Below are 27,869 nucleotides of genomic sequence, written 5' to 3'. Positions count from 1 at the left end.
AAGATAGGCAAAGGTCAGGCGATCATGCAAACAGACTGGAACAGGTTATGCAGATAATCAGAGTCGAGGGCAAAACAGAATCAAAACCAGAGAATCAACAACAGAAACCGGCTTGGTATAGACAGAGGCAAAAGTAACTGAACATATACTTCGCAAAGTCTGTATGGACAAACATTCTCTTTTAAAGGGTAGGGTGGTGTTTGTGTGTGATTGGTAACAGATGTGTCTGATTAGTGGAGAAGGTGAATGTGTCTGTGTGTTGGTTTGGGAGTTGTAGTTTGTGGCGGCCATGTTTGTAGGCTGAGGTGTATTATGGGACACAGTCACTGGTTTGCTGTGACATGACTCTATTGTACTTTTATAATGTTGAATGTTTTAATCAAATGAAAATAGAAACCTAACACATGTTCAGGCAAAGCTTATTTTGACATTAAAAAATGTATTGAGACACCACCGTGTTATATCATATCGAATTTGAATTCTGTGTATCGTTACACCCTTGACATAAACAAATATGTTCTACAATGTTGAGTGGAAATTTTTAATTATTGAATTATTGTGTGTAATGCTTATTTTACACTGTTTTGCCTGTTTAGGTGCCAATAACTCTGGTGTTATGAAAGGGCATTGGTACAATAGAGAGGGGAAAGAGGAAATTACCTGAACAATGTCTCTTTCCGCGAAACGTCCTCTAGATGACACTCTGACCTCATCACCATCCAACTCTTCCATAGCTGCCAGTGAGAAGACACACTTGTTTGATCTTCACGCACTTCGTTACCATCATCCTTTCCCACACAATATTCAGTGTATTGAAACGGTGTGGATATCAGTGCCGTCTGTCAATGCTGGAGATTGTTTACTCTTTTTAATAGTGATTACTATAATTCTGTGTGTTTATCTGCCAGAGAGAGGGTGCATCTGTTTGTGCATGTGTTTGTGTGTGTGTGTGTGTGTGCGTGTGCGTAGGCTGGAGGCAGATGTCAGTTAGCTCAGTCTCCGGAGGTGGCACAGGCTTAAGCACTGCTTCTCCAGGGAGGAGAGGGTACTTATGCTGTGTGTGTTGTGTGCTTAGAGAGTGTGTGTGACAATGCGTGTGTGTTATGTGCTCAGAGTGTGTGAGTATGTTTGTGTGCATGCCTCAGAGAGCATAGTATCGATCCTGGAGATCCAAGTGTGTATGTAAATGAGACAGTGGGTACTATGGAGCTTTGAGTGGTGGGTGACAGATGGGAGCTGAGGACACAGAGACAAGGACAAGGAGAGGCAGAGAAACAAGGGCGATGATGCAATGCAAGAGGGCAAAAATGACTAAGGGCACAATGCAATCATGACTACTCTCAACACAATTTAGGTTTCAAATTAAAAGTGAAATTAAAGGCACATTCCATGTTCCATGTTTTTCAACCTAGTCTCTTTTCATCACACCTGTACCAGATGTGTGACTACCACTGACAGGGGTGCCACTATGATTTTTGGGTCACCTGACAAATTTCTACTATGGGCCCTAAGACCCCACTCCCCAATTATCTTATCTTATTACAACAATTGTAAACACATTATAATTATTATTAAGCATAATAATTTTTGCATGTTCAATAAGAGACAATAAAGAACTCATTTCAATTTGAACAGTTTAGCAAATTAGCTAAAATTATGCATTTATAGCTATTTACAAATAACTATGAATGCACCTGAGATAATTAAAGCGGATTTATATGACTATAATGTAACTTCTATTGATTACTCAAAGAAAGCTTCAGAAAGCTTGAATATACATATACACAACAGATGACTGGATTAGTTTTATTGGGGTTTTAATGGTGGTTTTCCGAAATGTGTCTTTGGAAGCTGAAAGCACCTTTACCATTATGCTCGATTGCATGGAAAAAACATACATTCTTGGAAATATTGTGTTCCAATGTCCAAGGATAAATAGTAATTAAATGATAGAATTTTTATTTTATGTTAATTACAACAAACAATACACTGCAACAAATGCCTTTCTTGAAACAAGCAAGACACTTAAATCTAGTTAAAATGTACTATAATCAAGCAAAAAAATCTGCCAATGGGGTAAGCAAAACTGACTTGGTAAGAAGTCTTGAAAAAAGAATAAATATCTAGTCACTAAAAATGTACTGGATCTTAAAACTAGACAAAAATGCCTAAATTTATGTAAGTTGTGCTTATTACAAGCAATGAAAATTCAGTTATTCAATATAGACTTACTTAATGAGAATAAAATATTAGAATAAAAAAAATAAGTGACTTTGTCTTTAATTAAGGCACGAGAAGCATTGTTATTTTCAGCATTTTTACTGAAACAGGGAAAAACTCTGCAACATAGTGTCAGGGATTGTAGAAGGTGGTGGATGCAAGTGCAAAACAACCAACCAATACTGTGAAAACAAGAACCATAAACGTAAACAATGGACAGACTATGAGAGTGGCTGTACGACACATGATAGCACATGAACAGGACAACAACAAAAGCTTGATAATTAGGTGCTGAAAAACTAGCTGTGTGTTGGACTTCAACTGTGGCTAGATGTAACCGATCGGCGAGAGTTGCCGCTTGAAGTCGGGGGATGAGTTGAAAACGGAGCTGTCAAGTCGGACACTTTCTGCTTCCTGTAGTGATGCTTGTGTGGTGTTTGATTTCTTTATCGCAGACGAAGTGGATTAGATGTAATATTTCTCATATAAACAGACTTCTGAATTTTACATGTAGCAACCAGAAACACTTTTCACTGACTATGTTAAGTTAATACAGTGGCTGTATGTACAAGAAGAAAGTTCAACATAAGCCTGTATGATTTAAAAACCAATAAATAGTTTATAGTTTAAGCAGTTTTATTTTGATAAACATGACAAAGTATAAACATCAAGATTACATGAAGAGGGTTTTACTGTTATAAAAATTAAAATTTTTAGTCTTGCAGCCGCTCTGGAGATACCGCGCTGGCTGAGGGAGCCAGCTGCTCTCGTATCGCTATCACGGTACTTTTATGCCATACGTCACAGTGACATATACAGATTTACATTAAATAAAAATTTTAAACTGAAATGGACTAAAAAGTCCTGAAAGCATTCTACAGAAATATATGTTCCATATAAACCTTTTTTCCAGAGCCATTATATTTAAATTATGTCCAAGTTTCATGTAAACTTAGGTATCATTTAAATTGTAAAATGTTTTGTTTTTTCATTTGAGTGTCCCTTTAATTTTAGTTTCTTAATTTCACCAAAATCTGAGAACAGCCTTTGGTCTTTTTTACTCTGGCTTTGCAAATTCTCTTCTACAAATGCGGTACATAGAGATCACATTGAGAAGCAGATGACAGTCTCACAGGCATACTAAATGTTTAAGTAAAAGTCTACAAATTATTAAAAGGAACTCCTTTTATTGTGTCTCTGTGTGACAACAGGATTTTAAAACAAATAATTCATGGCATGTGTCTATGTACAGTGCCCTCCACTACTATTAGCACTAGTTACCCTTGGTAAATATGAGCAAAGAAGGCTGTGAAAAATTGTCTTTACTGTTCAACCTTTTGATATTTTGTTCAAAATAAATTCACAAAAATATTCTGCTCTCATGGACATCAAACAATTGCAAAAAAAAAAAAAAAACATTGTTAAGTATGTTTGCCACAATTATAGGAACCCTTTTAGTCAATACTTTGTGATACCTCCCTTTGCCAAGATAACAGCTCTGAGTCTTTTCCTATAATGCCTGATGAGGTTGGAGAACACATGACGAATGATCTGAGACCGTTCCTCCATACAGAATCTCTCCAGATCCTTCAAATTTCAAGGTCCATGCTTGTGGACTCTCCTCTTCAGTTCATCCCACATGCCTTCTATGGGTTTCAAGTCAGGGGACTGGGATGGCCATGGCAGGACCTTCATTTTGTGGTCAGTAAACCATTTTTGTGTTGATTTTGATGTATGTTTTGGATTATTGTCCTGCTGGAAGATCCGACTACGGCCCATTTTAAGCTTTCTGGCAGAGGCAGTCAGGTTTTCACTTAATATCTGTTTATATTTGATAAAGTCCATGATGTCATGTATCCTAACAAAGTGTCCAGGTCCTCTGCTAGAAAAACAGCCCCAAAACATTAAAGAGCCACCACCATATTTAACCATGGGCATGAGGTACTTTTCCATATGGCTACCTCTCTGTGTGCGCCAAAACCACCTCTGGTGTTTATTACCAAAAAGCTCTATTTTGGTTTCATCTGACCATAGAACCAAATCCTATTTGAAGTTCCAGTAGTGTCTGGCAAACTGAAGACATTTGAATTTGTTTTTTGATGAGAGTAGAGTCTTTTTTTCTTGAAACCCTTCCAAACAACTTGTGGTTATATAGGTGAATTCGGATTGTAGTTTTGGAGACTTTCTGACCCCAAGACGCAACTAATTTCTGCAGTTCTCAAGCTGTGATCCTTGGAGATTTTTTGGCCACTCGACTCATCCTCTTCACAGTGCATTGAGACAGTATAGACACACGTCCTCTTCCAGGTTGGTTCATAACATTTCCAGTTGACTGGAACGTCTTAATTATTGCCCTGATGGTGGAAATGGGCATTTTCAATGTTTGTGCTATTTTCTTATACCCACTTCCCATTTTGTGAAGCTCAACAACCTTTTGCCGCACATCACAGCTATATTCCTTGGTCTTACCAATTATTATGATTGACTAAGGGAATTTGGCCTATGTGTTACCTTATTTTTATATCCCTGTGAAACAGGAAGTTATAGTTGATCCTGTTCCTAGTCACCCAGGTGTGTAATTGTTTGATATCCATGAGAGCAGAGTATTTTTTAACAAAATATCAAAAGTTTAAACAATAAAGACAAATTTTCACAACTTACTTTGCTCATATTTACCAAGGGTGCCAATATTAGTAGAGGGCACTGTATATCACTGATAGCACTCAACTATTCAGATACAGAGTTTTCATTATGTACTGCACTCCAGGCTATCCAGCATAACTTCCCTATACTAATTCAGGAGGGAGACCTGATGCAGGTTGTTACCCTGGACACTGTACGTGACATGGTGCATCTAAGTGCATATGGAAGTGAGTTTATTATCTTGCTACGACCAAAGGGTAAATCAGGCATCTGTCTCTCTTACACACACACACACAGACACACACAGACACACACAATCACAGCAAACTTACCATCAAACTCAGCTGGACCCACACCCACAATGATGATGGACATGGGCAGAGCGGAAGCCTGAGGAAAACACAACCACATGCCTATTATTATTATTATTATTATTAGTAGTAGTAGTAGTAGTATAAGTAATATCAAGTGCATTTAAGGAAAACATTCTGATTTAAATGCTTCAAATATCACATGAACCTTTTGGCAACCAACAAAATGAAATAGGCTATTCAAAACACATGTATCAATTTAGAGCTCCTACAGCATTTATTTTTCATTTCACATGATATTTATAAGGATGCCTCTTAGTTGCACTACCATTCAAAAAAATTATGAGCACATTAGACTGAATATGTAGTATTTTTTTATTGCTTGTAAGAAATTTTGATAAAAGTTTATGGTTGAAATTTGTTTCTAAGATAAAAGTTTTTTTTTTCCTCAATCAAAAGTATTTTAGAACCTAGGAGTAGTAGCCTCTTTTCTTGTTGTATATTCATATGTTCAGAATATACTATATATGTATATTCAGGATGTACTTTCCCATTATATTATTCTGGTTGTATTTGAATTCAAATGGTCTCACATTGACAACAGCTTCTTTGGTCTGCACCATGTCTGATATGACTCCGTCTGTGATCATCAACAGCACAAAATACTGGGAACCATCAGTCACATCCTGCGCTGCCCTGCGACAGACATGGACAGAGTGAAGAGAAATATGTATGGAGGACTGTAATGATAATGAGTCTTTATTGGTCACATATACAGTAGAGCACAGTGAAATTGTTTTCTTCGCATACCCGAGCCTATGAGGAAGCTGGGGTCAGAGCACAGGGTCAGCCATGATACGGCACCCCTGGAGAAGAGAGGGTTAAGGGCCTTGCTCAAGGGCCCAACAGTGGCAGCTTGGCAGTGCTGGGGCTTGAACCCCCAACCTTCCGATCAGTAACCCAGAGCCTTAACCGCCATGCCACCAAAACTATTGGAACGGCAAGGCCAATTAATTTTTTTAATGCTATATTGACGATATTTGACCAAAGACATTTGGGTTTGAGGTCAAAATATGGATATGAGATGAGAGTCTAGATGTCTAACACATCTAGATGTGGTAAACAACATAAAACATAGAACCCTTTGTATCAGGCTATCAAATTTTTAGGTGGGCAAAACTATAGAAACAGATAGTGTTGAAGTAAATTAAAGTAAATAACACTTAATATTTCTTGCTTATCCCTTGTTTGCAATAACCGTATCAAGCCTGTGACTCACTGATATCACAAAATTGTTGGTTTCTTCATTTGTGTTGCTTTTCTAGACCTTTACTGCAGTCTTTTTCAGTTCTTGTTTGTTTTGGGGGTATCTCGCTTCAGTCTCCTCTTCAGAAGATACAATGCTGCTCAACTGGGTTAAGATCTTCCACTTTTCCCCCCTGATGAAATCCTTTGTTGAGTTAGAAGTGTGTTTTGGATCATTGTCTTCCTGCATGTTCCTCCTGATAATCTGGATGCATTTCTCTGTAAACTGGCAGAAAAATGTTCCTGTAAACTTATGAATTCATACTGCTGCTACCATCATGAGTTACATCATCAATAAAGATTAGTGAGCCTTTTCCAGAAGCAGCCATGTAAGCTCAAGCCCTGACACTACCTCCACCATGTTTCACAGATGAGTTGTATTTTTTGGTTCATGAGCAGATCTTTTCATTCTCCACACATTGGCCTTTCCATCACTTTGGTAGAGGTAGAGTTATCTTGGTTCCAGAACTTTGGAGGCTCAACTCTGCAATCCTTTGCAAATTCCAATCTGGCTTCCCGATTCTTACTGCTGATGAGTGGTTTGCATCTTGTGGTATGCCCCCTATATTTCTGCTCTCAAAGTCTTCTTTGAATGGTGGATTGTGATACCCTCACCCCTGCCCTGTAGAGGTTATTGGCGATGTCACTGATTGTTGTTTTTGGGGGTTTTCTTCACAGCTCTCACAATGTTACTGTCATCAGCTGTTGTTGTTTTCCTTGGCTGACCCATTCGGTGTCTGTTGCTCAGTACACCAGTGGTTTCTTTCTTTTTCAGGACATTCCAAATGGTCGTATTGGCTATGCCCAATGTTTTGCAATGCCTCACTTCAAAATCGCTCGCTTTTCTCCCATAGATAGCTCTCTGATCTTCATGTTGGTTTATCCATTTTAACAACAAATGCAGTCTTCACAGGTGAAACTGAAGGCTAAAACCAAGAGTAGATGTTCAGAGCTATTTATTGTTTAAACAATCAATCTAACAAGACACACGTGGGTAACAAGAAACACCCGTCAGTCACAGGTTCCAATATTTTTGCTCACCTACAAATTGGGTGGTCTGATACAAAATGTGATATGTTCTATGTCGTTTATAACATCTACATATAAATACCAGGAAATATAACTGAGATTCTAAACTCTCTTCTCATATTCATCTTTTGATCTCAAACCCAAATGTTTTCAGTCTATAGCAAAAACAAATGAATTGGCCTTGCCGTTCCAATAGTATTTGAGGAAACTGTATAATGCTGCAATAATAATAAGATAACTCTATGTAAGTTCATATACTCACTTCTAACTGCCTCTATACACTCATATACTATAATGGGAAATACGACATTCTGCGGGAATAATATGCAGTACTAGGAATCCTTATTACACTCATTACACCCTACAGACCAGAAAGCAATGTACAAATGTCGCTTTGACCTTTCAAAATATCTCACTCCCATGTAACTGCATACTCAGTCACAAATCAGTTTAAATAAATATAGAATGCTTGAATTATTATTTTTTTTTAAACCCTCCATATCTGTGTTAGGGGGTTTGGCTGAAAATGTTATTTAACAGAGGAATTAATAACTATATAATCAATTCAGATCAAATACTGTACAATATATTAATATTGTATAGTATTTTACAAACTATTTTACTATTAACTAATTCAGATATCTGCTAAATAGTTACAGTTGTACATCCAACAATAAGTACCTGCTTACAGATTCAGTTTAAGAAGGTAAACTGGATCAATTTTACATAAGGTGATTTAATTAAAAAAATGTTGCTGTTGATATTCATAACTATATTCAGAAATATAAATAGGCTTTGACTTCTAACGGAATTGTTAAAAAATATGTGTGTGTGTGTGTGTGTGTGTTTGTGTGTGTGTAAAAATTAGGTTTGAATATAACAGTCAGCACAGCAGGCAGTAAGGTATCTCACTGGTTCTGTCTGATTGGTTCAGCATCACTGTATGCCCACAGGGCAAGAATACAAAATCCCCAACCAACTAAATGGCACAAGTCTCTCTATTCTCATGTCACGCAGAGTCTTACCTTGCTACCTGGTTAATGACCGGGGCGAAGTTGGTTGGTCCATAAAGCTGGACTTTTCTGAGACTTTGGAAGTAAGCCTCCAGGACCTCCTCTATCCCCACACAGTTTGGGTCCTCACTGTTACCATTCTGAAGAAAAAACACACATAGAACACTAACACCAGAGATTTCACCACTTTAAGCTGCTCTTGAAAGTTGTGTGAGTTCCTCATGACACTGTGGTATATACAGGCCTCCAGCAGCCACTAAAGTGCCTCATATGTGGCTAGTTATTAGACTGCTAGACTTGTGGGAGTGAACTCCTGACCCTGCAGGAGCAAAGAGCAGGAGGGCGTGAGATTGAATGCAGCCGAAAGTGAATCACATTTTATAGGAACCTTTTTAGATTTTGAGTATTTCTTAGGCTACATTGCCAGAAAGGGTTACCTTTCTAAAACCTTTAGACACATTCACATTTCTTAGCAGACATACATTTTTAATTCCTTTCTATTTCTGAGGAGCAAAATTTTCCTAAATTTGATCAAGCTGAACTGAGCTCAGTACACGGAACAATAAATGTTCAGTGACATTTTCAGGACATTTTCACTTAGGGGTGTACTCACTTTTGTTGCCAGCGGTTTAGACATTAATGGCTGTGTGTTGAGTTATTTTGAGGGGACAGCATTGTATTGTGAATGAATACTTTGGTTCTGTCCTGATATAGCATTAACCCAGAGAACAGGAATCAAAGGGTGTGTAAAAGTATTTGACCTCAAATACATGAACAAAGGGAGTGAGGAACACATGGTTTGTTACATAATATGTCATTGTTGTAAATAAAGTTGCTTTAACATGACACAGTCTAAGTACTGTCATGCTAAGCTGGGTTCCAATTTAAGAAATATGATTACAGCATAAAGTTAATGGGGAAAGTTATGGACAGTTCTTTACAAACTACATTGAATTATGCAAAGTATCCCAGTACAATAGTTTAAAAAAAAAACTACAAAAAGCCCTGCAGCTTTTTGTAGTCATTAGTTCAGAAAGCTGTTGGTCCCCCACCAACCAGGATTCTTTAGCCTGCATTATACATACATAGTTTTATTTAATTAAACATATATTATCATTATACTGATGACTTAATTTATCAGCCTTCACAGAATAAAACTGATATTGCTTCCTTGTCACCCACCCCCCATTTCAGTCTTTTCCTTATTGTTTTCTCCCATTCATTCACTCCTAATTTCTTCTTTGTTCCTCTACTCATGCATAGAGACAAGGCACAACTGAAGCTCAAGGATGACTCTTTATTCAATGGTTTCATTTTTGTCTCAGTCTCTCTTTCAACCCATCAATTCTCCCTTTATTATGTGACTTTGTTAAAAAAGAAGAAAGACTGACTGATTTTTTACTTCAATTTGTTCTTAAACCATATTCAGCAACTCTGCCTCTCTTGCCTCTGGGCTTATGCAGACTACTCAGTTACCTTAGTGTGCATCTCTTCATATTTCACAAGAAGGTTTTTTAATTTTCATAAGGCTTTTCTCATACCCTCAGAATAACAAGGGAGGGTTTGTGTGATTAATTACTATGGAGCAGAGCTAAACATGCCTGAGGAATTGAGCTGTCCGCCATTCCAATTCATGTACAGTTTACTGCTCAATTTGTATATCAACAAAACCCTGTGAAGAGTTTCCTTATCGCTATCCTATGGCACGTGTTTTTTTTTTTTAATTTAATGATCCAGGCTGTGTTTTGTGATATCAGATTCACAATGGTGGGGCAGTGGTGGCTTGGTGGTTAAGGCTCTGGGTTACTGATCAGAAGGTCGGCTGCCAAGCTGCCACTGTTGGGCCCTTGAGCAAGGCAATTAACCCTCTCTGCTCCAGGGGTGCTGTATCATAGCTGACCATGCACTCTGAGCCCAGCTTCCTGACATGCTGGGCTATGAGAAGAAAATAATTTCACTGTGCTGTAATGTATATGTGATTAATAAAGACTCCTTATAGTGATCTCACCAGAGGAAAGGCATGGGAGATTTTGCCATTGGGAGGCAGTTTGGCTCCAAATCCATATGCTGGGAAAAGCTTGTCACTGTCATAGTCCTGAATAATCTCCCCTACTGCCTTCAATGCCATAGCATAGGTGTTCATCTGATATGGACTCATGTAATGCAGGGAGGTTGGCTGAGCTGGGTTACCTGAGATCACAAAAGAAAAATCACAGCTAAATATATGTACCATCAAGTGAAAAAAATAAGTACACCCCATGGAAATTGTTTTTAAAAAAATAAAATAAATAAAAACATATTTGGACAAGCAAATATTTGATCATCTTTGAAACAGTGCCTATTAATGACAGTGATATACTTGAACAAAACCACAAGGAAAACTTTTTCAATCATTTATTCAACAGAAAAAGTAAGTACACCCTTAGCCTTAGAAGCTAGTATTACCCCCTTTAGCAGAAATAGCTTCTTGTAGGCATTTTGCATAACTGTCCACCAGTCTCTGACATCGGCTTGCTGGAATTTTTGACCACTCTTTAATGCAATATTCGTTCAGTTGCAAGCAAGATGTTTGAGGGTTTTCTTGCATGTATTTCCAGTTTCAAATCCCCACACAACATTTCTATGGGATTCAAATCCGGGCTTTGACTAGGCCATTCCATAACCGTCCATTTCTACTTTTTGAACCATTCCTTGCTGGATTTGCTAGTGTGCTTAGGATGATTATCCTGTTGAAAGATCCACTTTCGGTTCAACTTCAACTTTTGCACAGATGGCCTCACATTATCTTCAAGAACTATTTTATTTGATGCAGAATTCATAGTTGAATCAATGAATGCAAGCTGTCCAGTCCTTGAGGAAGCGAAGCAACCCCAAACCATAACATTTCCACCACTGTGTTTCACAGGTGGTATGAGGTGCTTCTCCTGAAGAGCTGTCTTTGGTCTGTGCCAAACATGTCTGCTGTAACTGTGGCCAAACAACTCTATCTTTGATTTGTCCTTTTCTTTGCCTATATGCTCACTGGCAAACTGTAATCTTACAAAGGCATTTTCCTGGTACGCCTCACATGCAGCTCAAACTTGTGCAATCTCTTGCAGATTTTAGACACATGAGCTTTGATACCAACAGCTGCAAGACTTACTAGCAGATTTTGTGATTAAATTTAGGGGTTCTTGGAGACTTCTTTTTGCATCAGATGGTCCCTTGCCAGACTCATGGGCATCCACAACCTTTTTTTCTGAAGGCCTTAAAGAACTCTTTAGATCTTGCCATGATAACACCACACACCTCAATAGCAAAGGGAACACCAGACACTAGATATGAGAGAGGTAATTATAAGACAGGTTCCACCTAAGCAGGTTCTAATCACTAGCATGAAATCTTGAACACCTGATTCTAATTTTATGGATTTGGTGTAATAAATGTAGTTGTGTACTTATTTTTTCCATTTGACTGATCTGTTTTTTGTTAATTTAAATTGTGAAAATTACTAGAAAATGTCAGTTTTATGTGTCATTTGATAGAGTGTATCAACTTTATTAATAGGCACTGTTTCAAAGAGGATCAAATATTTGCTTGTCCAAATATGTCAAAACGGCATCCATTTTCATGGGGTTTCTTATTTTTTCACATGACTGTAGCAATGTTTTCTGGAACAATATTACTCCATCATTTACAATTAACCACTCTTGACACACTAGCTAATAAACTGATATTTAGAACTGGTTGGAAAGCTCTTAAATGGTTGCATGAAAGGGGACAGTGCCAGGATTTGTAAGAATGTGAAATTTTATTAACTTCAATATTTAATACTTAATGAATTCATTACTGCTTAATCAACGAAGTATTCTTGCACCTTCCCAGTCTTAATGAAAATAATTTAAGAACGAGAATATTAATGTTCAAGAAAGAAAAGAGCTGAGTTAGTTAAACCCCAGTCATTGTTTGCAAGTATTTCAGTTCACTACCTACAGTTTATTTTGTATTTCTTTTGAAGTTTCTTAGCTAATCATACAGCAAAGGTATTCAGAATGTAGGAGGACAAGGATTCATCATTCATTTGATACTTGACAATAACAATAATTGTAAGTAAAATTTTAAAATAATGTTTAGTATTAATAGACACTTACCATTTGATGCTGTGAAATCTATGGCCACAGTGAAGTTGAGCTGTGTCCTTTTGTAACCAAAGACAGTACAGATTATCACAAAAAAACTGGCAACCATTCTAACAGGTTTGTGAATCCCCCTCCCTAAAAGACATAGGTTCTAACATGATGGATTCTCAACCGTGGGGTTGCGGCTGCTTGAGTTGGAAAGCAGTTGCTATGCGGATAAAGTTGATTTACAGAATATTTTAAATTGACCATTAAATCTGGTTTAATTATTAAAATATAACTGTTTTTAATTTCATTGAATTTAGGCTATTTATTAAATTTTGAGTTCCCATTTTACATCACATTACTGTATGTAACACTTCTTCTCAATTGGACTGAATTATGGGAGCTGCAATTCCTTCTTAACAGGGCACATAAGCAGGTTAGCAAGCAGTCACACAACACACTTTTTGTGAAACTTTGTAGAACTCTGTAAATAGAATAGCATATGGGTGAAAATCTTTCTGCATTAGCAAACATTAAGTAATCATATACATTGATAATACATGTTTACAATAATCTGATGATCAAACACTTGCATGTTATATTTACTAAACCAGTGCAAGAAATCTCAGAAATCGGCATCCTGCATACTGGAAACACATGGACCACTGTAGGCTTTTACAATCAAAAAAACTGGTAAATTTAACTGTTATTGTAATTGGCTAGAACCTATGTTTGTGAAACAGGGTTCTGTGCCCCTGTATATCTCATTACTAAAAACTACATAGTTTGAGCATGTTTTTGTGGCTGCTCTCTGCTGTGTGTTTGTCATGTCGTTTTGTGTTTTATCGCCACTGTTAAAAACCTGATTGAACAATCAAATCCTGGAATAACATGGATAAGTAAAGTCTGTGAACTACATTACCACTTTGAAGATTGCTTGGGGTTATTTAATTTATCTGCTGTAACTATGTCACCAGCCTAACACAAACCCTTGCTGCCTGTTCCACATTCCCTTCATCTGGTCATCCTCACATCACTGCCAAGCAAGATCATGTCCTCCATCGACTGCAACATTCTTCATTAACTGTTTCACAATCAATCTCAGATTCCATCTCAGCCAAAATAACTCTTTTCAATGCAAGTGTACTAGTGAACAAAAGTTTTGTATTTGCTTATTTTGTTATTTCCCATGGCTTGGATTGGATTATCTTTTTCTGGCTGATACTTGGCTCAGTTTTGATTATTTAAGATCTCTTGTTGAACTCCCTTCCAGTGACTACGTTTTTTAGTGCTTCCAGGACCATGAGTAGATGTGGGTGTGGCTGTGAGGGCATGGGCTGTGGAATGAGGAAAGAGTGAGTCGGTAATGAATGAGTGGCTACACCTGAGTATGATTAATGGGATGCAGAATTTATACCCTGTCTGTTTTGCAGTGAGCTGCTGAACACCAGACAGAGAATCAGTGAATAGTGGAAAGAAAACAATAGGTTACTGTCCGTAACCCCGGTTCTCTGAAACATCAAGTGGAGTGATCCACCTATGGGAAAGGAATCCTTTCCTGACTTCTGTAGAAGATTCCAATTGCACCAAATCTGGCTGTGACAGACAGGAGTGTGTGTCCAATGCCAGGTAAGGGCACGTCCCTTACCTGAGTGCATAAATTACCTGCACATGCTCCTTTTTCTCAATGAGCAAATTCGCTTCTCATGCGGCAAGCGGGACAAGCTTGGTGGATCTCTTCACTTGATGTTTCAGAGAATCGGGATTATGGACAATAACCTATTGTTCTCTTTCATCATCTCGTGTTCGAGATCCACCTATGGGAGAAATGGACAACTCCCTGGGTGCCCCACACACTCACAGTGAGTCCCTGTAAGCCAGGGGATGGTCACCTACATAGGTGGTGCTTGACGCATCTCATGACACACCTGGTAACACCATGCATGAAGGTGATAGTGGTACCCAGGTGGAACATGAAGGACATGCTGGTGACATGAATTAGCGAAGCCTAACAGCCTAAGCTTCAAGATGGAGAAGAGGACTTAAGGGAGGAAGGATACGGTCTTAGTGACATCGAGCTGGTAGTATCTGATAAATGTATGGGGAAAGGCCCAGCTTGCAGCAGAACAGATGTCCTGCAATCAGAGCCCACGAGGCAGCCACACCACCAGGAGAATGAAAAACAGAAAGCTCAACCACCTCCCAGGTGAATGCTGGGAAGCATTTAGGCATAAAGGTCGGGTTGGGCCTAAGAAAAAATTTATCTCCACTGAGAGATAATTTAGTGCACGAGGAATGAACAGAGAGTGCATGTAATTCACTGACACGTTTGGCTGAAGCCAGGGCCAGGAATTAAGCCGTCAGCAAGGACAGAAGCTTAGGGGAAATGCCCCCAGTGGCTCAAAAGGCTGTTGGTACAAAGCCTACAGCACCATGGAGAGTTCCCACTCCAGAACAGCTCTTCTAGTCATGGGCATAGGAGTCATTATACATGGGGACCCCCCATTTAAAAATCTAGGTTTTGTCCCCCCACTTTTTCCTAATATTAAATTTTATTTCGCATTGCCTGCCTGTCTCCAAGGATTTCTGAGTTGGACAGCCTCAAAATTAATCCATTCTGCAACTTTTAGAAACATAATTCAATAAAAAAAAGAACTTTCGCTATAATAAGCACAGGGGTCAGACTCGAGTAGCTAGGGCTCGCTGAAGCATTTGCCTGTTGCCCAGCTGGACGAGAGCAAAGATGCTCTTGTGCACACTAATGTATAGATGAAAGATTTACCACTTTATATTTGAGGTAGGATATCGTAGCTATTTCAGCCCATGAAATTGCTGATTGTTTGCTGGTTTTGATCGACAATTTTGTTGTTGAAATAATTAATTAGCTTATGAAACTGTCATATCTGTATACGTTTGCAAGCTAGCTAGCACACCAAAATTGTGTGTCTGTGTCATTGCTACATGTCCATAAGCGATTAATGGTAACAGTAGTCAAAATGTTCACAAACAGATGAGCATCCTACAATATTTAAAGAGGAAGAGGACAGAGGAGGATGAACAGCGGGTCATAGGAGTACAAAAGACTGAGGAAGACAAGCTTGTAAATTGTATGGATAGCTACCAGTTCGCCAGCTAGTTCACGTCACACCATGTTGGATGTTAGGGGCGCCATCATGTGAGGATCTCTCCCACTGTTGGTGAGTTGGAGCTTTGAGTTGGAGATTGACTGTGTGTTTTCATTTTCTTTCGTGATTCTGGAAAACTTCGCCATCGTAGGGCAGTGCTTCTACATCAAGAACTGCAATAGTAGGTCACACTGTCATCTATCGAGAAAACTGGACAATGGAATGTTTTTTCTATAGCAAAATAGCCTCCAACTCATACTCATAGCTTCAATTCAACAACAGAAACAGCAATCCTCACAGGATGGCACCCACATCTCAACATGTACTATGGCTAGCTACATTAACTAGCAGCTGTTCTTAATGATTATGGCAGCTAGTGTTTTAAATGAACAATTCTCTGTTTGGAGTAACATTAATGAATAAATTGAGCTTCATTCAGTGAAATACATCAGAACTCGTATCTCCATATTTCGTCATTGAAATTTTCTTTAATAAATCAAGACTATTGGTCACCCTTTACGTCTGTCTGTGTGTTTTACAAACATTTAACCAATGAAATGCTCATTTCTAATGACTTTTAAGTGCTTTATTTAAAAAAATAAAAATCCTTTTGGGGGTGCATGACGGGGCATACAGGAGGGGAATTATCTCCGCAAGCCACTTTGCCTTGGGCCACTTGGGTGCCACCAGAATGAGGAGAATAAAAATACTTATATTGTGTACTATACCATAATAAAATATAACTTCAAGTTTTAGCTGTGTGGTGCTGTTCTACAAGAGATGTTCCAGTACATTTGGACACCTACTACCTGCTATGGGGGATGTTCAAATACTTTTGGACACTTCCATATGTGCTCTAATGAAACCACCATGGCTGCGTGGTGCTCGGTCCCGGGGAGATCAGTCTGGAACTCGCTAATTTTACCCAAAAACCATGCACTTCACTCAGGGAAAAACAGCAAGGAAAGATGCCTGGAGCTCATCCGGGGAAATCTCTACCCACGAGCAGTGCATCTTATCTGGGCAGCCCTCAGCAAAACCACCAGTACCAGAGAAGCAGCATATGTGCTGAAATTTTATTTTTTTTTAAGTAATTTTTTTTTTTTTTTTTTTTAAATATTTGAAAGCCTAAGGTCATGGCAAGGTGTGCTAAGTGATTTACGACATGTTTGGAGTGCCTGTGAGCGGGATACGACACCCTCAAGGCCATGAGGTGCTGCCTGGAGGCAGGTCCATGCTGGGAAAAGCACAGATGCTCTCACCCTGGCTATAGTGGAGGCTATTAAGCAAAGGGGAGGGAATGTGTAGAGCAGCACATTGGGCCCATTGGTTGTGTAAAGGGCTGAGATGGTGAGAAAATAAAAACATTTCATGAATGCCCTCATTCTCAGAAGGCCCAGAGGCAAAACCTGAATGGCTGATTCCATAAGGCCCTGTAGTCTGAGACATGCGCGATATTGTACCCTTGCCTCCTCCCTGAACTGTGAGAGGGAATTCATTATAGAGAGAATGTGCTCTCACACATGTATGATTACTGAATTCAGGTCCAAACCCAGGAATATAACATTCTGAGCAAGAGTGAAATTGCTTTTGCTCACATTCACTCTCAAACTGAGGAATGTGATGTGCGCAAGCACATGATGAGTGTCTTGCACCACTTTCTCTCTGGAATCGGCTATGATAAGTCAATCTTTTATATAAGTTAGTATCCTGAGACCAGTCAGGCTCAGCGGGGCTAAACACAGCTCCGCACACAAATAAAACACTCTCAGACTCTGAAAGAGACCGAAAGGTAGAACTGTGAATTTGTAATGTAAGCCTTGGTAGGCAAAATGAAGGAATTTCCTGTGCAGGGGATAAATGCTTATGTGGGAAAAAAAGGATCTTTCAGATTGACTGACCAATCTTTCTGATGAATTAAATGAGAAAGTGTGCAGTATGTCACCATTCTGAAAGCCTATTTCCTCAACCTCAAATGTTTGTTCAACACTGAGATCCACAATTGGACGAAGTGAGCTATCATTTTTTGGAATCAGGAAATAACGGGAGTAAAACCCCTCATGCAGAGGAACCACTCGAATCGCCCCCTTCTCGAGCAGGGAGGAGATTTCATCGTTCAAAATGCATGCACCCAGCTCGTTCATTTGTGATACAACGGCACCATCTAGCAGACAGCTTGGGGGCGATATGTGGGACTGCCGGGGGATGTCATCTCCCGGAAACAAATTAATTTTATTCGTTTGATTTTTGATACTTTTTGTGGGTTTTCTTCACGTATCTCTGGTTGCCTGTCGGACATCTCGGTCTGCATGAGGGAACACCACCTTAAGCTCAACCTGGCAAAATGTGAGCTTCTCGTCATCCCAGCCTGTCCCTCAATCAACCACAACCTCACTGTACAGCTCGGCGCAACCACACTCAAGCCAATGAGGACGGCCAGGGGGTGATTCTTGATGAATCACCTTGGGGTGATTCTTGATGACAGCTTGACCTTTACAGACCACATCTCAACAACTGCACGGTCCTGTAGGTTCATCCTGTACAACATCAAGAAAATCAGACCCTACCTCACCGAACAGGCTACACAGATACTAGTCCAGGCTCTTGTTATCTCAAAACTGGACTACTGCAATTCACTACTCACGGGCCTCCCTGCCAGCTCCATCAAATCCCTTCAAATGATTCAGAATGCAGCAGCACGCCTCGTCTTCAACCAGCCCAAGAGAACCCATGTCATACCCCTCTTCATCTGCCTCCACTGGCTTCCTTTAGCCGCCCGCATCAAATTCAAGGCCTTGATGCTCACCTACAAGACCTTGTCTGGAACAGCACCCTCCTGAACTCTCTCCTGAAAGCTTACGTTCCCTCACGCAATCTGCAATCAATCAACGACCAATGCTTAGCAGTAACTACTCAGCGTGGCTCAAGGTCCCTTTCAAGAACATTCAAACTAACTGTTCCTCAGTGGTGGAATGAACTTCCAACCACAATCAGGACCGCAGAATCTCTCACCATCTTCAAAAGACAGCTAAAGACCCACCTCTTTCGTGAACACCTAACCAACCCCATAACCCATTAAAAAAAAAATATATATATATATATATATATATATATATATATACACACACACGCACACACATATATATACATATATATAATATATAAAATAATAATAATAATTTTAAAAAAACAACTGGTGGGGGGAAAGGGCCTACCGACTGACCCTACCGACAGAAAGCCTCCTTCTCTTAGACAGGTGGGACAGGAGGGCAAAACTGGAGTCCAGAGGGCTGGCCGACCAAAAAAGTGGACTCAAATCCCCCTGGGGCCATGGATCAGGCCAGCCTTTTGGGGTCTGAGGGGGAGTGGCTAGGGAGTTTCTTGGCAATGGCTGTGGAGAAGGACGTTCCCCCCCATGGCTCGGTAGAAGGGGGATTACCCTGCTAAGCCAGTGGCTTGTTACAAGGTTTCAGTCTGCCTGCATACCACAGGGGGACTGAGTGGTCGCACGGGGTGCCTGATGCGGCACAGATTTCCTCAACAGATACAGCTTGAGAGCCTTGTCCTCCTTCTTTTTGTCATCACAGCGTTGTTGCATCAAAGTGACAACGGGACCAAAAAGGGCCCGGCTGGGCTCCACCGGCACTCCTGCAATGCAATGTTTCTCGCTATAGGGGAGAACTGATAGGTTAAGCCAGAGCACACACTTGCCAACCACAGAGAGGGCCATGGAATGCCCACTCGCCTGGACGGCTTGGCGTGCATTGCCAAGGACGAGGCCATTAATGGTGACAATCTGCTTCCAGAGTGAGGGTGAGGTTCCTGCCCCATGTCAACCAGGAGCTCAGCCTGGGAAGCTTATAGAAGTGAGGAGACATTAAGGGCCCTGGCAGCCAAGACCGAGGCCTTATAAGATTCTTGGTGGATGAACACGGAAAAACAGTCCATTCTGCTGGGGAGAGTAGGCTGCATTGGGAGGGGTTAAGGTGTCTGGTAATGGAGGGCTCAATGGCAGGGGGGTCACCTATGCCAAGAGCTGCCATTTCCTTAACTTCCCCAGCAGTGTTTCATGTGCTTGGCACATGCGGGGATGACTGGGAGGAGCTGTTTTCTCAGGTGGGGGTCCCAGGAGTTTCCCATCATAAACATTCCTCTCTTGGTCGGTGGCACTTTGCAAGGCCTGCCATTCGATATCGAGGCGAGCGCGCTCACAAAACTTGAACAGGACGGACTGAGGTAAGGCCGTGGGAACATTAGCCTGTGGCGGTAAAGAAGACAGGATGGCCTAGTTGTCCTCCAAACCCTCTAGAAGGTCCGTGTTGTCCTCGTCGCCGGAGCCGTTAATAAAGGAAGGTTCACCTGGTAAGATGCCCTCAAGGAGAGAAGGGCCGCTTTGGTCAGAGAATCAGGACCTTGGGAGATCCCCAGGAGCGGGCCATCATTGCCATTTCCCACGTCAGAGTTGAACTGTCCAAAATCTATGCTCTGGGTTGCAGCCATTTTAAGCCTTTGGCGCCGGAGCTTTTTGGGAAGCACTGTTCAGTGTTTGTCGGGGAAATCAATGGCTTCTTCCGACTATTTGAGGCCCATGCAGACTACGCAGAAGGGATGAGAATCCCTAGTTGCGATGTGAGCACCACACACAGCCGGGCAGGCAATATAGGCAGGAAGCCGAAGCCCGTTTAGTATGCGCCATGGTGGCAAAGCACAGAGATCAGTCGGGTCCGTAAGGTGGGCATCCGTAGGAGAGGGGAAAAAAGGCTTAAGAGGACGCAGGCAGCCTAACAAGCAGCGTGAGCATGGGCAGCTTGCAGCAAGTGACACAGCTAACCTAGCTAGAAAACAAACGCATCTGGCAGAGGCTGATCCAAGGGATATGTCCTCCTGCAGACAAAAAATGCAAGTCAGCAAACCAGTGAGCTGTGCGCACAATATAAGCTAGAGGTCACGAGAAGCGAATGTCAACTGAGGAAGAGGAGCACGTGCAGGTCATTTACATACTCAGGTAAGGGGCGTGCCCTTACCTGGCATTGGACACGTGGTCCTGCCTGTCACAGCCAGAATTGGTGAAATTGGATGGTTCTACATAGGTCAGGTATGGATGCCCTTCCCACAGGTGGATCTCAAACATGAGATGATCAAAGAGAACACTTACAGCTTCCTGCTGAGCCATGTGTCAAGTGTGCTTTATTGAGTTCTGTCCTGTTTTATTTTCATTTTCTGTGAAGAAAGTACCTATGCTGAAAAGCACGGAGCTCAAGTAAAATATAATAATAAATACATCCAGCACTGCTCTCTCTCTCACGCTCTCTCTCACACCTGCTCTCTGGGAGGGATGGCGTACTCTCTCTCCCCTGCTGTCAATCACAGTGACACTAGCCAACTAATATCTGTGCCATGATCTCGCTGGCTTAGTCTTAATATTCTATCCATAATAACAGCTGCCTAGCCAGTGGCACCATTCCTTTATATTTTAAACATGCAGTTGTCCTGCCTCTTATCTTTTCTCAACTTACCTAGTTTCTTGGAAAAAAATAATATTTTCGAGAAATTTCAGCCCAGGTTCTGAGCACACCATAAGACAGCCCATGTTCATCAAGGTTATTTTACCGGACCTCAGTGGTCTTAATGTGTTTATAATATACAGCTTACAATATATTAATTATTCATCTGATCTGAAATGCTATCTGAGTTTAGTCTTTAAATATTTGTTGAGGGTTACTCCTTTCATAAGCTTTACACCCCTGGTGAGAACCATGTCAGTTATGAAGAACTGTGACCTTTAAATAACTGTTCTGACACAAAGGATGCATCCTTGGCATATAATTTTTTGAGATGCCCAAATCAGCAAAGATTTATTTCTCATTTCAATTTTTACTCCTAATACTAAACTCGATTCACTGCTTTCATACCTGAAAAAAGAAAAGGCACCATGCAAAAATAGTTTAATAAAAAATATAGTAGACTGCCAGGTAACAGAAAATGAACCTTAAGTGCAAGCATGTGCAATTTTTCTGCACAAACAAATTAGTGACACTTCATGGATTTAAAGAAAAGCAGGACCTAAGACAGGCTGTAAACAAATATGAGTGTTCTGCTTACCCTCCTCGGATGAAGTCTACAAATGTGTATTCAGATTCAACTTTAAAGGAAAGCAATGTCACCTTCAGAGAGAGAAGGAAAATTTTATTGAGCCACTGACACTAGCAGACCTTTGTACACACTCTGAAAATGAAAGCATAACCAAAATGAAAGTTTAAACAGGTACTTACTGTGCCAGAATTTACATATTTTTTCTTCTTTCCTTTCTTTTTTGGATTTAAAACCTATACACAGATAATAAGAGATATGTACTCAATCAACAGACGACACATTCCCAAAATTATCCAGAAATCCAGTTCATCATATTAACCCAGGTTAATCCATTTTAATGTCACAGATGAATATTTTTAGTTATATGAGGGGTTTTGTTTTACAAAATTAATATGTAATAATTCCCTAGAGGGTATAAATAATCAGTTGCTGTTGGAAAGTGAGCACTTGGCACTTCCATTATGATTCGATGAGTTTATAATATGACTGAGAGAGAATTATAATGAGTAGCCTGTAGCCAGCACTGTGCCCACACTTACCTCATACACATTAAACTGGCTCTGGCCTCGGGACAGTTCTCTGTAGCTAGTGGTGAACTCGCCAATAAAGTCATGACTGCAAAAGAAAGAGATCGGGATGTTTATCTCAATCTTTAATTTAAAAAAAATCTGAATTGTACAAATTGCATACCCATCCATCTGTAAAATGGCCCTAGACTATTTAAATTGATTGGCTGGCCCTCATAAGGCAAACCGTGTTTTTGTTGTTGTTTTGTTTTACAAAAACTGTAGCTTATGTATTGAAAATACTAAAATACTTAGGTCTGGCATAGCATTAATTAGCAATATTAATAATTATATCAGCAGACAGTGTGTGTGTGTGTGTGTGTGTGTGTGTGTGTGTGTGTGTGTGTGTGTGTGTGTGTGTGTGTGTTTGTGTGTACCAGCCATCAGCATTGGTTACTGCCCACTCATTGGCCCCTATCTTTATTTGATGTCACACAGCTTTCCTTCCAGTAGTCCTAACCTGAGCATAACCCTATACTTCCTGCCCTCTTTCTTCTTGTTTAGAAAGACATGTAAAGTGAACACTCATCTCTGTCGAGCACTGATGCCCTCATGCTGGCATTTCTCAGAATTTCTGTTTGCTCTGGCTGTAGAGGGAAATCTGTGAAGTGATATCTGCTAAAGAGTAAATGAAATTACCTTCCATCTCGATCCCAGTCATACACATCTACCTTAACGGTTCTGCAGGGAGATAAGAGATATGAGGGAGGATGGAGATAAAGAAAAGGAAAGGAAAGGAAAGAAAAGAAAAGAAAGAGAGAGGAAGCCACAGGTTGCAATCACTGAACGGTAAGTGCAACACAGTTATTTTCAGTATCTTTAAAACCCTGCGCTAATGATAAAAAAACAGACAAATAAAGGGGCATACTTAGAGGTACATACATTTTGGGTTTGTTATTTAAATTTCACTCACATTTGTTCTTGGTAAAACTGATAACTGTAGAGAATAGCAGAGAAATCACAGAGGCTCACATACAAACACACCCCTGCTCCCACAATTCGCAATATTTTGTCATTATGTGGGCATTATCCAGAGAGAGTGCATACCAGTAGAGTACCTTTCAAGGTCATCCTCAACAATTTGGCATAATTTAGTTTTGCATCTAAAAAGTAGGAGAGATTGATAACCTTGGCTGTATGCATATTTTCTAAATAATTCAAAGGAATGTCAATAGAGGTTTTTCAGTGTGATGTCCCTGAGTTTTAAACCTCAGCTCTAAGCTCTAAAAGGGGTGAATAAGGACATCCCATTTTCCAGATCTAATTTACTTGGCACAGATTTGATCGATAAAATTAGCTGTCAACTTCTAAAAGAATGCTTGTTTATCTCATGTGATGTGATTTAGTCATAATCAGTGAAAGCTTTTTTAAGTGATTTGTTCATTTTGAAGTGATTTGTTCGTTAGTTAGCTCACAAAAAGGCTTGTTGTGGATTTAAAGGGTTTTTAAATAGATGTTTTATGTGTTAGCTATTCTGTTTGCAAAGAGTGATCTACTAAGTACTACTTAGCTTAGTTTTATTTATCCAGATGGATATACAATGCCCTCCACTAATATTGACACCCTTGGTAAATATCAACAAAAAAGGCTGTGAAAAATTGTCTTTTTGTTTAACCTTTTGATCTTTTGTTAAAAAAAATTCACAAAAATACTTTGCTCACACGGATATCAAACAATTACAAACACAACACAGGTTTATATATATATATATATATATATATATATATATATATATATATATATATATATATATAAACTTTGTTAAATATATGTGTGCAACAATAATTGGCACCCCTATGAATTCATATAAGAACAATATATTTGAAGTACATTACTATTGATATTTAATTATTTTTTTTTAGTACACCTGGGTGACTAGGAACAGGACTAGTGGTTCAACCACGACTTCCTGTTTCACAGGGATATAAATATGAGGTATCACATTTGGTAGGCCAAATTCCCTTGGTCATTCATAACAATTGGTAAGACCAATGAATAAAGCTGTGATGTGCGGCAAAAGGTTGTTGAGCTTCACAAAATGGGACGTGACTATAAGAATATCACAAAAGCAGTGAAAATGCCCATTTCCACCATCAGGGCAATAATTAAGAAGTTCCAGTCAACTGGAAACGTTATGAACCATCCTGGAATTGGACGTGTCTATATTGTCTCAACGCACTGTGAAGAGGATGGGTCGAGTGGCCAAAAAATCTCCAAGGATCACAGCTGGAGAATTGCAGAAATTAGTTGCGCCTTGGGGTCAGAAAGTCTCCAAAACTACAATCTGGAGTCACCTATATCACAAGTTTTTGGAAGGGTTTCAAGAAAAAAGCCTCTACTCTCATCCAAAAACAAACTCAAGTGTCTTCAGTTTGCCAGACACTACTGGAACTTCAAATGGCATTGGATTCTAGGGTCATATGAAAACAAAATAGAGCTTTTCTGCGAGCAACACCTGAGGTGGTTCTGGCACACACAGAGATGTACCCATAAAGAAAAATAGCTCATGACCACGGTTAAATATGGTGGTGGCTCTTAATGTTTTGGGTCTGTTTTTGGCCAGAGGACCCGGATATTTTGTTAGGATAAATGGCATCATGGACTCTTTCAAATATCAACAGATATTAAATGAAACCCTGAGTACCCCTGCCAGAAACCTTAAAATGGGCCATGGTTGTACCTTCCAGGAGAACAATAATCCAAAACATACATCAAAATCAACACAAAAATGGCTGATCACAAAATCAAGGTCCTGCCATGGCCATCCCAGTCCCCTGACTTGAAACCCATAGAAAACCTGAATTGAAGAGGAGAGTGCACCAGAATGGACCTTGAAATTTGAAGGATCTGGAGAGATTCTGTGTGAAGGAATGTTCTCAGATCCCTTGCCATGTATTCTCCAACCTCATCAGGCATTATAGGAGAAGACTCAGAGCTGTTATCTTGGCAAAGGGAGGTAGCACAAAGTATTGACAAAAAGGCTGCCCATAATTGTTGCACACCTATATTTAACAAAGATACTTTTATAAACCTGTGTTTTGTTTGCAATTGTATGATATCCATAAGAGCAGAGTATTTTTGTGATTTTATTGAACTAAAGATCAAAAGGTTAAACAATAAAGACAATTTTTCACACCCTTCTTTGCGCATATTTACCAATGGTGCCAATATTAGTGGATGGCACTGCACAAACTTATTTCAATCCAAGAGGTGGCAGAGGGAGAGATGAGCATCATCAGTCAGATGAGGGTAAGCAGACTGCAGAGACAAATGTTGCATTTGAATTGAACAATTGAACATTTCACTGCAGAATTTCATTTCACTACCCCTTAAAAAATCTTTTATAACCTGGACCTTAATCTACAATCACAAGATAAACAAATTACTCAGATATGGTAAAAATGTCAAAGCAGTCTTACATTAATGTTTGTTATATAATATGGTTAAAGAAAATAAATAAATAAATGAACACTACTCCCAAAGTCACCAGAATTGAATGTTTTGGTGCTGTGTTTGTGTAAAAAAAAATAAAAATAAATAAATATATATATATATATATATATATATATATATATATATATATATATATATATATATATATATATATATATATATAAAATAAATAAATAAATAAATAAATAAATAAAAACTCCCCAAGGGGCATGCCCCTGGACCCCCCTCCCTAGAATTTTTTACAAAATTACTGGGGGCCTAGTAGTGATCAAACTCTCGGAATGCCTCTGGTTTGGGCCTGATTAAATGATCAGCGTGATGACTTCCACCACTGCTATGCTCATCAGTGAGAACAACCCAATCCTCACAAACCATGTTTCTGGCTGCTGAAATAGAGACACAACCTTAAAGAGTAAAGAGGTTTTGGCTCTTTTCACACTGATACTGGATCTTGCCTGAGGGTAGAGTGATGAGTTTTAGAGTAGGCTGAGTACAGCAAATGATGGTTTATTGGTCAGCAAGTTCAAGCAAACATGTTTAATATCATCTAATGGCAGCTTTATAAAATCGGTATAACTGTATTGTCCTATCTTGCTTATATAACTCAAAAGTGATCAAAATCTTCTTTTGTGATTTATTCTTCTTACATGCTCATACACAATCGGTATGTAAAAATGGTAAAATAGATGGGAAAAAGAGTGTCACCATTTGCCACAAGGTGAATATTGGCACACACATATTGGCCACACAGTACTCTTAAAGACCAAAGAGAAATAAATGAACTAATTTTGCTAAGCTTGACTGGTATGTACACACAATACTGCACTGCATTTTACTTTAATAGTTAAGTAAGTTCACTAACAAGATAGCTAAAGCTAATGCAAGCAAGATAGCTAACACTATGGTTACTATTATGCCATTAAAACCACTGAGTCAGTAAGAAGTTAGCTAATATTCTTTTCATCAATGTCGCTAGGAAGTGTTAGCCCTCCCATTCTCAGATTGTGTGGCACAGAGACCTGGATACAGGGTGGAGAGCAATGAGTAAATTAACTGGGTGTAAATAGTATACATTTATATTTTCACCTGGGTGCAAATAGCTATTGTCATTCTATAGTTACTTATAGATCTTACTTAGTTCTGTGTCATCTCATGTGGTTTGTGTGTTGTTTTATGTAGCACCATGGTCCTAAAGGAACGTTGTTTTGTTTCACTGTGTACTGTACCAACTGTATATGGTTGAAATGACAATAAAACCACTTGAACTTGAAAACATCAACAGCAGGGGAAATAATGTGAGTAGCTCACCTGTCATAGTCACCATTACACAATGCACGCACAGGGATGGTGAATGGTTGCCACACCGGGTTCAGTGTGTTCTTGATCACCTCTGTCTTGTGACAGATAGTGAACCTGCAGCACATGACAGAATATTTCTTATAAATGACTGACTTAGTCATGTGAAGGAATCTAGAATAGCATCATCATATTTTTAACACAAATGAAATCCAGTTGTTGTAGATATCAGAGAAAAATAGACACATGTGACAGAAAGAGGGAGATAGAGAAAAAGAGAGAGCGAGAGAAAGAGACAGGTCTCCCTTTGCCATCCCACTCACGTTCCATCCTCGTTGCTGCGGTAGAACACCAAAAAAGGATCAGACTTCCCAAAGAAGTCTTTCTTGTCCAGTTTATTGGCACACAGCTGCATAGTTGCAATATCCTGAAAGTACAGAAAGACGGGTAACACGGTGGCCACACTTCAGACACATATATAAACATGTCTCCACACACACTTGTATACCAGCAAGCTGAAGAGTTTTCTCTTTTTTTTCTGAAACAATTTCTCAGCACACTACACAAACAAGAGAGATGACCTCTGCACTCAATCCAAGCCAGGAAGTTGGGACTACAAAAGATAACTGAAAACCATGAAACTCCAATATGAGCACAATATGAAGACATATTATGGAATGGATGCTGTTGTTGTTGTTGTTTTTCCTTTCAA

General features: G+C 39.5%; 1 protein-coding gene across 1 annotated transcript in view; it reads right to left on the bottom strand.

The window, feature by feature from the left end:
• Positions 1–27,869, bottom strand: part of LOC108271557 (copine-9) — a 123,628-nt gene that overhangs the window by 9,064 nt on the left and 86,695 nt on the right. Inside the window, exons 8-19 of the mRNA XM_053683683.1 lie at positions 27,481–27,584; positions 27,170–27,274; positions 23,048–23,089; positions 22,382–22,457; positions 22,022–22,075; positions 21,852–21,913; positions 12,652–12,698; positions 10,530–10,711; positions 8,534–8,661; positions 5,768–5,870; positions 5,196–5,253; positions 661–734 (exon numbers count right to left, since the gene is read on the bottom strand). Of these exons, the coding sequence (XP_053539658.1) occupies positions 661–734; positions 5,196–5,253; positions 5,768–5,870; positions 8,534–8,661; positions 10,530–10,711; positions 12,652–12,698; positions 21,852–21,913; positions 22,022–22,075; positions 22,382–22,457; positions 23,048–23,089; positions 27,170–27,274; positions 27,481–27,584 (1,035 nt within the window). The remainder of the gene's footprint in view (positions 1–660; positions 735–5,195; positions 5,254–5,767; positions 5,871–8,533; positions 8,662–10,529; positions 10,712–12,651; positions 12,699–21,851; positions 21,914–22,021; positions 22,076–22,381; positions 22,458–23,047; positions 23,090–27,169; positions 27,275–27,480; positions 27,585–27,869) is intronic.

Source organism: Ictalurus punctatus, chromosome 11 (assembly GCF_001660625.3).
Source record: "Ictalurus punctatus breed USDA103 chromosome 11, Coco_2.0, whole genome shotgun sequence".
NCBI classification, from domain to species: Eukaryota; Metazoa; Chordata; class Actinopteri; order Siluriformes; family Ictaluridae; genus Ictalurus; species Ictalurus punctatus.
The sequence above is the reverse complement of the archived record's forward strand: the minus strand, read 5'-3'. Positions and strand labels throughout refer to the sequence as shown.